This window comes from Phoca vitulina, unplaced genomic scaffold (assembly GCF_004348235.1).
Source record: "Phoca vitulina isolate PV1807 unplaced genomic scaffold, GSC_HSeal_1.0 scaffold79, whole genome shotgun sequence".
NCBI classification, from domain to species: Eukaryota; Metazoa; Chordata; class Mammalia; order Carnivora; family Phocidae; genus Phoca; species Phoca vitulina.
The window spans coordinates 333,247-345,602 of record NW_022589782.1 but is presented as its reverse complement, the minus strand read 5'-3'; the positions used below and the strand labels follow the sequence as shown (position 1 = coordinate 345,602).

At 62.2% G+C, this 12,356-nt stretch overlaps 1 protein-coding gene across 3 annotated transcripts in view; it reads left to right on the top strand.

The window, feature by feature from the left end:
• The window catches only part of PRKAR1B (protein kinase cAMP-dependent type I regulatory subunit beta), a 76,862-nt gene extending 65,998 nt beyond the window's left edge, over positions 1-10,864 (top strand). For all 3 annotated transcript variants that reach the window (XM_032394106.1, XM_032394107.1, XM_032394108.1), the window contains exons 10-11: positions 9,016-9,097; positions 9,462-10,864. In XM_032394106.1, the coding sequence (XP_032249997.1) occupies positions 9,016-9,097; positions 9,462-9,634 (255 nt within the window). In that variant the 3' untranslated portion in view covers positions 9,635-10,864. The remainder of the gene's footprint in view (positions 1-9,015; positions 9,098-9,461) is intronic.
• The last annotated feature ends 1,492 nt before the right edge of the window (positions 10,865-12,356 follow it).

Sequence of the window (12,356 nt, the reverse complement as noted above, 5' to 3'; positions counted from 1 at the left end):
AGATAGTCCTGGAGACCCGGTGACCGTTCGGTGGCTGATGTTTCCGTAGGAGCAGAGACCCCCACGCCTCACATGGAGGAAGTGAAGTGAGGATGGCCTGTGTTCTAGAAGACTTTGCAGGAGGCGTCCAGGCGCGTGACCTCTCTGGTTTGAATTGTCCTCTCTTCAGTCGGCTGATGGCACGTGCGCACGTTGTAACGCATTAACCCCCAGTTCTTGGGACGCCTGTAGATTCCACCGTGCAGTGTGACCCCCTGCCCCGTGGAGACGGCGGGAAAGGGGCCAGCCCTGTGGGTCCCTTCTGTGAGGGTTAATTTTATGGGTCAACTTGACCAAGCCATGGTCCCCAGATGTCAGATGTTTGCTCAACACCAGATGTTTCCGAGGAGGTATTTTTCAGATGGGATTAACATTGACATCAGCTGATGTTGCGTGAAGGGGAGGGTCTTCTGTGGTGTGGGTGGGCCTCATCCGATCAGTTGAAGGCTTTCTTAAGAGAAAAAAGACAGCAGTCCCCCGAGAAGAGACACCCCCTGCCAGCTGCTGGCCCTGCGGATTTTAGACTTGCAGTCCCCACTGTTGTGCAAGCAAATTCTGTGACGTGAACCTCTCTGTCCACACGTATCCCATTGATGGTTTCTCTGCAGAACCCTGACTGATGCACCTGCTTCTTGGCTTTTCCAGAACAGTCCGGCCTCTGTGCAGGTGGGTGCGTCGGGCCCTGGGGCCCAGGTCTGGGCACCAGGCGCCTGCTGACGTACCTGCCGTGAGGAGCACTGGCTGGGGGTTCTGCTTGGCTGGCTGGCTTGGTGCTGCGCTTCCTACTTTCCTCAGAGCAACAGGTGGGGCCGGGCCCCTTGTCTCCTCACACCGTTGTCTAGCTGAATGTCTCTGCTCCGTTTTGGCAGATGGTCATCGAGTTTGCTTGCTTGTGCGTGTCCTCCCCGTGGGTCCCCCAGGTGTGGCTGAGCCTGGCAGAGATCCCCTGCCCTGCACAGGTGTGAGCATTGGCCCCCACAGACACTTAGTGAGCCATGAACACCTGCCGGCTGGTGGGAGCCCAGCCTGGAAGGCCGAGCGGGACTGCAGGATCCCCGGCCTCAGCTGAGCCTGAGCAGGGCCCCTCCTGGGGAAGGTGGTCTCCCTGTCTCCCAGCTCTGCAGACACCAGCTGTGTCTGAATCCCCTCGACTCTGGATCCCCAGAGCTCTTGGAAAACGTTCTCAGCCATTGAGTGAGATCCTTGCCACCTAAACCCCGCCAACAGACACGGAGAAAGTACCCGGGTCTTTCCAGGGCCGGACCTGCAGCAGCCTATGGGGTGGGACCGGCCGTGGCCTCCCCAGGCAGAGGGCATTGGGACAGAGAGAGTCAGGATCCGCCTCCTGGTTCCCGTGCTCCAGGAAAACGGACAACGATGTGGGCAGGTCTCAGTGCTTGGCCACATGGCCCCACTTTGCACGCCCACGAGGACCCCGCCGAGGCCGGGGCTGGGGGCGTTGAGGGCAGCTGGTTCCCATAAAATTCCGACAGAGAGCTTCCCGCGCCGTCCTGCACCAGGTGGCAGCCAGGAAGGCGTTGCCATGGAAACTCCAGATGTGGTTTATCTGCTCTCTTAGCAGATTAATTTTGTGGATGTCCACGGTGCTGGAGCCATGGCACCGCACTTCTCCCCAGGCCACCTTCTGGCCAGGGGCTCGCCCTGCTTGCCGCTCAGACACGTGGACCCCGTCGGTGGGCATGCAAATTCACCAGGATCTCGGGGAGCAGGAAGGGGGTCGCCACACGCCCTGCTGGGTGTGTTCTTCTCTGCCTGGGGTCATTTGTGACTTGGCCTGTGCAGCACCCTCACTGTGTGCCCGGCTGCGGGGTGGGCAGCAGCAGCTGGCCGTTAGGTATTTATCTGGGGAGGAGGGAAGTAGTCTCACTGAGCTGGCCCAGACTCGCCTTGGGTCCCAGGCCAATGCAGGGGTCCCTGGAGGTGGCGCGGTGACCCGCGGTGGTAGCGGGTGGGCCTGACGCCCACCGACAGGGAAGGTGTGGTGGGCAGGCTGGGCTGGGGTTTGAGGTCCGGACAGAGGAGATGGACAAAAGGTGTGTGTCCAGGCGGAGCCTGCAGGTCGGTGATGAAGGATGGCCGACTGTCCCAGACTTCTCTAGCAACTTCCCTTCTGGGCCGTTTCCAGAGTGCCCGGGCCCTGGGTTGGCGCCCTCTCTTAGCGCCCAGACCTTTGTCCTGCCGGCCTGGTGGGGGCGACCTGAGGTCACAGGTGTTTGCTGGCCTGTTGGCCCAGGTCCCCAGAATGAGAGACAACAGGGTTTTCAGAGAAGTTCTTGCTCCCTGATTTTTAAGACTTCATTTTTTAGGGCAGTTTGAGGTTCATGGCATAATTGAGGGGAAGGAACCAAGATTTCCCATATCCCCCTGCTCCCCACAGCCAGGACAGGCTGCCTCGTGATCAGTGTCCCCCAGATGGGGCATTTGTCACGATCGGTGATCCCACGTGGACATGTCGTCACCCAGAGACCACAGTCGGTGCGAGGGTCCCTCTGGGTGGGCGCGCATTCTGTGGATCTGGACGGTGACAGCCAGTATCCCCCGCCACGTGTCCCACAGTGTTCCCGGCCCTGAAGGTCCCCTGCGTCCCACCTGTTCTTCCCTCTGCCCCGAGCCCCTGGCAGCCGGCCCTCCTGTGCTGTGTGCACAGCTCTGCGTCCCCAGGGCGTCCGGTTGTCGGCGTCCCACGGTGTGACGTTCAGGTGGGTCTCTCTGTTATCAGTGTGCGGAATCACAGCCCGCTGTCTGCATGGAACACGGGGAAGCCACTCACCTGCTCAGGGGCATCTTGTTTGTCGCGGATAAAGTGCGTAAACATCCCTGCGCGGGTTTCGTGTGGATATAAGTTTTCATCCTGGCCCTTCGGGTAAATACCAGGGAGTGTGATGGCTGCGTCTGAGGGGTCTGCTTCTACCCACACCAGCGCCGACTTGGAGCCTGGATGTCCCCTGGGGTGACCATCTATGCTGTGACCCCAGCAGGGGCTCCGTCTGGGGCGGCTCCGACGGCCCCTCCTGGGCTCTGATGTGTCTCCACCTCGTCGCCCGATGGCCTCCCCACTGGGCACGCCTGCACATCCCGCCGACCCCTCGGGCCGGACCCGGGCAGGCCAGGCGCTCTGGGCTCCGGAATGACCTTGGCACACGGGCTTGAGGGCAGATAAGTGCATCCGTGTGACCCGGGGCCTTGGCACCGGCTGCCCCAGACCATTCCGTGGACGAAGAATCACAGGCTGTACAAGTCGACTTGCTGGTGGTCGAGGCTGGAGCTCAGATGAGAGCCTTTTCTGGAAAAAAAAAAAAAAAAAAAAACCACAAAAATTTAAAAATTGTGCAATGACAGTGTCACTTGCTGGAAGTGACATGGAAGAGTCAGGAAAGCATCGTCCACCCCCCCAGCCCCCTCCTCCATCCATCCCCACGGCAGCTCGTGAGCATTCCTGACAAGCGCCTTCTCCTCGACCGGTTCTTCCTGGGTTTGCTCTCAGCATAAGAAATTCCAGGAGTCTGGGGGGTGTTTCCCCAGATGGAGAACGCGCCCCCCAAGGCCAGAGGTGCCCTGGCGGCCTGCGTTTCCAGACCTTGTCTGTTGCTCACGCGTGCGCCCACAGGCCTGCAGGTGCTCCCAGACGAGGCAGCGTGTAGTGTGTGTGTGCTGGCCATGGGGTCCTGCATGATCCCGCCCAGTTCCTGGACCCGCGGGAGGAGGGCTGAGCAGCATGCGCATCACTGCCCAGAAGACGGATGAATCCTAACAGATGCGCCGTTCTGGACGAGTCAGGTTTTGGGGTGTCGAGTCCCCCACCTTGGAGCCAGGGCTCTCTGGGGACTCAGGACTCACAGGCCCCGTCCCCCCGGAAGTCCGGACGCCAGCAGTGGGCCGCAAGACGAGTGTCCCCAGCGTGTCCCTCTGATGTGGCTGCTGGGTGCTGGTCCATGGCCGTGGGGCGGCTTCCCAGCGTGCGTCATGCTTGTGATGAGCACAAGGCCCCCTGGCCCGCGAGCCGCTTGAGACAGAGGGTGGGGGAGCGTGGAGGTGGACGGGGGGCCATGTGGGGAGCCCAGAGCATGACCCAGACCGTGCAGGGGCGGGAGAGCCCAAGTCCAGGCAGAGGGCCAGTGGCGTCTTCCCCCAGGGATTGGCGCACGGGGAAGGAGCTCCACGCTGAATGAGGGAGACGCAGCTAGAGGTGATGTTGTACAAGGTGGCATCACCTGGGAAGGCCTATGTATGTGCAGGCCAGGGGCCAGGCCCCGTCTTCAAGGAGCCTGGTGTGCCATGGGGTGCCGCTGGAACGGGTGGAGAGCCTTGTAGAGGGACGGCGCACACACGGGGACAGTGATGGAGCACGTGGGGGGAGCCTGGGGCCTGAGGCTCTGGCTGCGACGTGGAGGGAGGGACAGAAGCCGTGGTACGGAGGATGGACAGACAGCTGGTCTGGGCTTGCTGACCTGCCCCCTGGGGAGGCGTGGAGGCCAGAGCCCACCCAGTGGCTCTGGTACCCGCAGTGGAGGCTGTCAGCCCGTGCAGGGAGATTGCAGACTCTGGTGCCTGGGGACAGGGCAGGTGGCTGCTGGGCTCGGGCTCTGCTGAGCTGGAAGCCCGGGGGGTCCTCGGTGGGGTGCTTGGGGGCAGCACCACAACCACTTCGACCCCAGAGTAGCCGACAGCAGGCTGCCAGCCACCCCCACCTGGAAGGAGCCCTGGGTGCTGGCACCTCTCTCCCACCTTGGCTCGCGGTGGGGTGTGTGTGGCCACGACGCCTCGGGCTTGTGAGCCCTGGGTGCCCTGAGCCTGCAGAAGCCGTGGGTGCTCGGGTGGCAGGGAAGAACCGGGCATTGGGAGCAGAGCCCAGAGGAATGGAGCCGTGGCCTGCGACCTGCACGCCCCTCTGTCGTTCCACTCAAGGACACGTGTGGTGTGGCCGCCTGCATGTCTCCCAGACGCTGCCTGCTGGGGCATGGGTCGCCAGCCACTTTCCTGAGCTCCTCATGGGCACCGCCTGGCTTCAGGGGGAATGAGACAATCACTGGGTTTGGAGAAGGAACCCTCCCCAAGCAGGGCCTGTGGCGCCCCACACTCTGGTGCTCCCTGCCCCCTTCTTGGAGCCCTGGGGACCACGTGGCTCTGCTGTTCTCCCTTCGCCCAGGCCCCAGCCTCACGGAGCGTTCGCTGAATGCCAGCATGAACACGGGCCAGTGTGTGTGCCTCAGCAGTTTGCCCCCAAGCGTGTGACACCCTTGCGCCGAGTCTTTCGGCCACGCCGCAGGGAGGTGGACCAGCGCTTGGGCAGAGACAAGGCTCCAGAACCTTAGAACAGACAGAGGAGGAGCTCGATGGGCCCGGTGCTGGGACAGGCTATTGTCTGCCGCAATGGCTGCTCCTTCAGAAACCCCAGTCCTGTTCGTACAGCACTGGTCCACGCAGAAGGAGGCACAGAGCTGATGCTCAGTTGTTCATGGGCACGTCAGCGTCTCATGGACGCCCGCCCCTCCCCCCTTCGCTGGGTGCCATCAGGGTCCAGCGGGCACTGGGGCGACCGCCACCAGCCCGCAGCTCCAACCGACTCAGTGACGCCTGCCATCCCAGCAGGGTGGGGCTCCAAGACGGCGGGCGGGTGCAGGGGCCGCTCTGTGCACTGTGTGTGGGAAGGCACGCCCAGGAGAGTGGATGGAGCGAGGGTCCCTGCTGCACATGCAGCGCGGGTCCGGACGACAGGCTTGGGGCCAGGCCTGCCCCCGAGTGCCCGCCCCACCCGGCTGTTCTCTGCCGCCACCTCGCTGGGTCTTTCTCATGAAAGTCATTACCTGCCCGTTGTCGGAAACCAAAACGTTTATTTTGGTTTTTGATTTCATAGGAAACTTTTGGGAAAAATCAATAAAACGCTGAAGGAAACGGGTCATTTATAATTCCCACCCCCCGACGCCTGTGCTAACGCTTTTCTCCTGCGTCCTCCCAGCCGTGCTCCGTGTGACCTGATTTATTTTCAGACCAGGGTTAGAATCACTAAGTGAGAAATTTGGGGAATATGATCTGGAGTTTTGGCAAGTGTGTTTTTCCAGCCCAGAACATTCCAACTTGCAGTCCCGCGAGGGTGTCCGTGCTGCCCTTACGGCGGTCTGGGAAGCAGGGCTCGGACGGGAGGGTTATTTCCAGGACCGGGGCGTGTCATGTCGTGGGAACCACGCTCTGCTGGGTGGAGGTCTGCGCCCTCCAGGCTCGGGCCGGCACTGGGCAGACAGAGCAGTCCTCGACGGTCCTGCGCTGGGCGCTGGGGGATGGTGTGTGGGTGGGGGAGTCGGTGCTGCTGGGACAGAGGCCCTGAAACAGCACACCTGGAAGAACGAAGTGTCTTCTTGTGAGCGTGTGTCCTGGGCTGGGAGGCTGTCCCACGTGGCCCTTCCCCCTGGTGCCCCCACTGCGCCTTGCTGCCCACGGTCAGCGTGACAGCCACGCAAAGGGAGTCTCTGTGAGAACGTGGCCACGTGGTCACATCTACCCACGAAGGAGGCCTGGGGCTGCGGCCCACGACAGACGGCGCTGTTCCCTGCCCTGTGTTTGCCGAGGGCTCTCCCTGTAGGTGCCTACGTCGCTGCCGTCTGGCTGGGACAGTGACGCACCCGCGTGCCGGCGTGCACACGTCCTCCGAGGGCGTGTGGGCAGGGCATGTGTGCTCCCCCGTGTCGGTGGTCTCGTCTCATGTGGCCGTTGCTCTGTGTGCCACCAGAAAGGATATGGTACCAGTCGCATGGGGGTTGGTGGTCTCAGGTGAGCGTCCATGTGGCTGACCCATGCTGGCCCCACCACCCCGAGCCCATCCCTGCTCCTTCCTGTGAACACGACCCGGATCTCCAGCCCCTCCCCGTTGGTGCCCACCCTCTCAGCAGTGGCTCTGTGAACATCTGACCTGCTTGGGTCAATGCAGCAAGAGGAAAGGTTGCCAGAAGCTTCTAGAAGGTTTTCCTGCTGATAGAGCTGCAGGAGGAAGAAGTGGGTTCTCTTCCTGCTGATGGCGTGGGGAGACATTTGGTGACTCCCGGAACCATGGCAGCTACTGAGCCATCAGGAGGGACTAAGGTCGCCAGAGCAGGAGGTGGGAATGAGCCCAGGTCCCTGACCCACATCTGGGCAGTGGAATCCCAGTAGCCCTCAGCCCCCTCCGCTTGGGTTTGCCGATGTTGGGAGTTCAATGCATCTGAAGGGACACTGTAGGCCTGGAATGTCACCGAATAATTCTGCAAACCAAAGGCCTCCAGTTCCATGCCTGGGGTTTTGGAGGAAGAAAATGATCCCATTGTAAATTGGAAAATTGTCTAAAATGGGAGTGAAAGGCATGTAGATTATGTGCATCACAAGGTAAAGGACATAAATGTGAAAGAGAATTAGGTCGGCACAACAGGGTATCGAGAAAAATAATGCCTGTCATGGCGGCCCTGGGCACAGGGGGCCCAGACTCTCATGGCGGCAGCAACCGCGTGTGGCGTTCGGGTGACCTGCCCCACGTCTCGCTGCTGGGAAGACCCAGCGTGGGCCATGGGGGCCAGGACTCCATTCCTCCCAGGGGCTCGGGGAGGGAACACGTGTTCTCCAGGCCCCCCACCAGCCGCAACTCCTGGGTGGTGGTGGCGTCGCTTGGCTGTTTAGACGTCTGGCGCCATCCATCAGCCAGCTTCATAAACACCCCAGAGGCCCACGAGCCGAGTGGCCCCACAGCCGGATCAGGGGCGAGCTCGGGGAATCCAGCCGGAGGGGCTGCCGATTGGTGCCCAGAGATTCCAGGCACCACGGCACCGGCAGGGTCTTATGACAGGTGAGGTGGGAGTTACTCATTAACCCGCACACGGCCCGGCCAGAGACGGTGAGCCGGTGAACTGAGCCCACCTTGGAACAAGAGCACGTTTGTTCGTGCTGCAAGGGCATCGGGGTGCTGGGCTGCAGAGCTGTGGGCGCGCCCTAACGGCTGAGGGCAGCGGGGGGTGCAGGGGCCCACGTCCTACCCGGGCCTCAGTCCCCTTGGCAGCCATGAAGAAGCTGGTGGCCCCTCCCAGTGGCTCCGTTATTCGGGAGGCCGTTGAGCCCAGCCGCGGGGGGCTTGGTTGCGGGAGGGACGCCGTTTATCGACACCCGCTTTGCAGGGTCAGTGTTGAGCACGGACTGGGTGCTCTGGGCAGTTTATAAAGCCTCCCTTTTAGTCTCCACAGCGGCACCAGCCCGCCGACAGGTGTAGAATAGGAAGGTATGGACGCGGCTGGTGTCTGGTTCCCGCAGACAGAGGACTAGCCCACGTGGCTTGGCAGGCGAAGGGGCCCTGGGGTCAGAACCCACGCAGTGCCAGAGCTTCAGCCCGTTTCTGCCCGGGTGTGAGGCTGCAGGTCCCCCCGGAGCGGGAGACTTCGGCTGAAATGTGCTTGGCCTGCCCCGAGCTGGCCTCTGAGGCCTGCGTTAATCATTGAGCCGGCAGCTCTGTAGACACCCTGTTTGGGGGTCGGGAGGGAGCCACACTGCTCACTGGGTGAATGACCTGAGGCCACGCCCATCCCGCTGGAGAGCCATGTCCTTGAGAGCTAGCCCAAGGTCAGCTCCAAGATTCTCCCCACGGTATGGCCTATGGCGGCCTCACGCCCTTGGCCAGAACCCAGCGAGGTTCTGACTCCACATCCTTCTGTCCCTGAGGAGGAGAACCCTGAATTCAGCTTAGAAGGGGGGGCACATGAATGGAAGCGGGCAAGAAGGGGATTTGGGCGTGCCCCCTTGCTGGATGACCTCTCACCTGTGGCCCCTCCTTGTGACCTCCTCACCTTTGCCTCCTCACCTCTGACTTCCTTACCTGTGAACCCCCTGCTGGGTGTGACCCCCTCACCTGTGACTCCCCTGCTGGGTGACCTCAGGCCATGCCCCCCTCCCCTGCCTATGCCCTCTCCAGCCGCTGACCCTCACGTGTCCCCTTGGCGTCTGCAGGGCACGGCCTCCGTCCTCCAGCGCCGGTCCCCCAACGAGGAATACGTGGAGGTGGGGCGCCTGGGGCCCTCTGACTACTTCGGTGAGTCTGGAGTCCCCGCCCTCACAGGGTGCGTGTCTCACTGGGGGGTCCCTGGAAGGGCCCTGAGGTGGAGAGCTGCAGGGGTCGTGTGGGGTGCAGGCCTGGGCGCCATCGACGGATGTGTCCCGGACATGGCCGTCCCCCGGGAGTTCATAACCTTGAGCCCCTAGCCATGCAAGTTCTGGCAGGGGCCCAGGCTGCACACCACGTGGGGTCGTGGCAGATTGATGGGGAGCCACGTGTTTGTACCCCAACACTCCATGGGACATGCTTACACTAAACATGTATTTGTTGGAATCCAGTGGAACTGAGTGGTGTGGGCAGCCCTGGGGGCCGGGCTCCTGACCACCCTCTCGCCCCCCAGGGGAGATCGCACTGCTGCTGAACCGGCCCCGGGCGGCCACCGTAGTGGCCCGGGGGCCCCTCAAGTGCGTCAAGCTGGACCGGCCCCGCTTCGAGCGTGTGCTGGGCCCCTGCTCCGAGATCCTCAAGAGGAACATCCAGCGTTACAACAGCTTCATCTCCCTCACCGTCTGAGCCCTGCAGCCCTGCGGCCCCGCTTCCGTGTGGTGGCGTGCTCGTCTGTATCCGCGGGCCGTGGGGAGTGGGCGCCCCGGACACCCGGGGCTGCCCCTCCCTCCGGACTCATGTTTGGAATAAAACAGTCACCCTGTGCATTGCAAAAACAAAGATCCCCCAAGACCCCCAGGCCGAGGAGATGCCGGCGGCCCCCCCCCACGTCCCTCCCCCTCTGCAGCTGGTGGGCTCATCTTCTCGGGCCCAAGCCTCTGGGGGCACACGAGCCAGCTTGCCCCCAGTGGCCGAAGGGCCAGCCATGAGTCCAGGCTGGCCCGGGTGGGCTGGGTCGGCTGGGTCAGGCCATGCAAGTGCCACCGTGCCCTGGGGCCTTGAATGTCACGTGATGAGGGCTGCAGTCCCCAGTGTGGCTCGCTGACCTCCAGGGGGGTGTCCCAGAGGGACCCCAGCTTCCAGGGGAGGTCAGTGTAAGGGAGAGAAGGCCCCAGCTCCTGAGGGTCCTGCCAGAGACGACAGGCATGAGAGCTTCTGGTGACCCTCCCCTGCCCCTGGACCCAGGCTCACAGGAACCCTTAGAGGAGGGACGGGGTCCAGTGGCATGCCCTCGCCTTCCCTGGAGCTGGGGATGCTCCACCATCTGGGTAGCATTGTTCTCCTGGAGTTGGGGTGGGGCCTGGATGAGCTCTGCTCTTCAACTTGTTTGCAAAGCAGCTTCTTGGAGACTTTCTGAGGGAGGGGAGGGGTTTTCTAGACACATTCTGGATAAGGTTGTGAGAGCCAGGGTCCCCTTCTGAGTTGTCCAGCGATGCCCACTGGACATGTGCCCTTGCCCTGGGAGACAAGTGTGGACCAAGGTCCCACTCTCCTGAAGCAGGAAAAGTAGCAAACAGCTCCAGGCCCCACACTCTCAAGTCCATGATCCATTGAGTGCCCCCATAGATGTGTTTTCCGTCCAAGCACCCCGAGAGTGAAGAGGCCTGGGGGCGGTGCAGAGCCTCGTGATGGCTCCCGGAGTCACAAACGAGATGGTGCAGTTACCCCGATTTTGCTCTTCTTGCGCACGTCCGGGAGGCTGCCGGTCCCAGGTGGCCCCCGGCCAGCCCTGCCTTTGCCCGTGGATTTTCTGTGATGTGTAAGCCTGCCCTATTTACTGCGACGTTCTGAATGCTGCATGTAGTATTAAATGTGCAATGAAGTATCTCCTCCCGACTTGCGCTTTTAGTCTGAAATCCTTCACAGAGGAGGGTTTTTCTATTGTTTCTACTGTGGTGAAATACATGTAACGTAAAATTGACCACTTTAACCATTTCTCAGTGTGCAGTTGAGGGGCACCGAGCACATCCATGTTGCTGTGCAGCCGTGCTCCCGTCCGGCTCCAGAACGTTCCATCCCGCACACGGAGACCCTGTCCCCGTGACGCACGGACCCCCACCCGCTCCCCCAGCCCCGGCCCCGCCGTCTACCCTCTGTGTCTGTGAGTCTGACGACTCCGGGACCTCGTGGGAGTGGGGTCCCCGTGCGTGTTCTTCCGTGTCTGGCTGGTGTTCTCGGGGTTCGTCCCTGTGGGGGCAGGGGGCAGGGCTCCATTCCTTTTAACAGCTGAGTGATGTCCACTGTATGGACCACGTCGTGTTTATCTGCCCACCCAACCGCAGACGGGGCACTTTCCCTTCCATCAGCTTGGGCGACTCCGCCCTCCATCCCGTTATCAAGAGCTCGTTATGGTGTCAGGGCATGCAGCAGCGCCAGGCGCTGTGGGGAAGGAAACAGGCCCCTTGCCCACCTCAAGTGCTTTGGATGGGCCTGAGTTTCTAAACCAGCGGGGCAGGGGTGATGACAGGGAGCCCAAGGACTCAGTCCCCATGTCCAGACTTTGGAAGCCGCGGTTCTGGGCAGAGCCTAATCCCCTGCTGTAGGCCTCCCCTGGCCTCTCCCAGGCCCACAGGCAGGCTTCAGCCCCACAGCAAAACAGGGGCGCACATGCAGCCCCGTCACTCGGGACTGCCGGCGGTGGGTCCAGGCTCCAGCCCTGCTGTGGGGCTGGGAAGGGCCCATGGGAACAGGGGTGGGGGGCCGCCAGCCAAGCTCCTTTTCTCATGGCTGGACAGGGGCCACGCTCCTTGGGAAAGCCACCACTAAGCCAGGAACAGGGACGCCAGCCCCCATGCAGGTCAGTCTGCCCTGCTCTGGCCATGTGGGAATTCCAGACCAAGGAATGACCCAAGGAAGGTCAGCAGTTGGTGGGTCCGGGACGGGGAGAACCCTGCATGAACCTTCCCTGAAGTTGCCCCTTGGGCTGGTAAGAGGTGGTGGGTGGAGAAGGGTCTCCATGCACAGAGGACGTGGGTGAGAGGTGCGGCTCTCAGCCCTGAGCCGAGATCCCTCTGGGGGCGTTGTAGTGAGACCCCTGTCTGCCCGAGGTCGGGCCAGAGGTGAGGTTCTGAGGAGCATACCCAGGAGGGCTCACCAGGTGGTGGTTTGCCACGCTAGAGCACGTGGTCTTTCCCGGGAGGCTCTCTTGGACCCCTGTGCTGGGCTGGTTGGCCTGCTCTCGAGTCCCACCACCCCCAGGAGCTTTCCGAAGGACCACAGGTGCTGGCCACCTGAGGTTTCTGGGCTCCTCCCATGGACCCGGGGCCACGAGGCCACCTGGCTACCAGCTGTCCAGGTCGTGTGGTCCCGGATGCTCAGAACGGGATGCAGGAAGCTGCGTGGCATCACT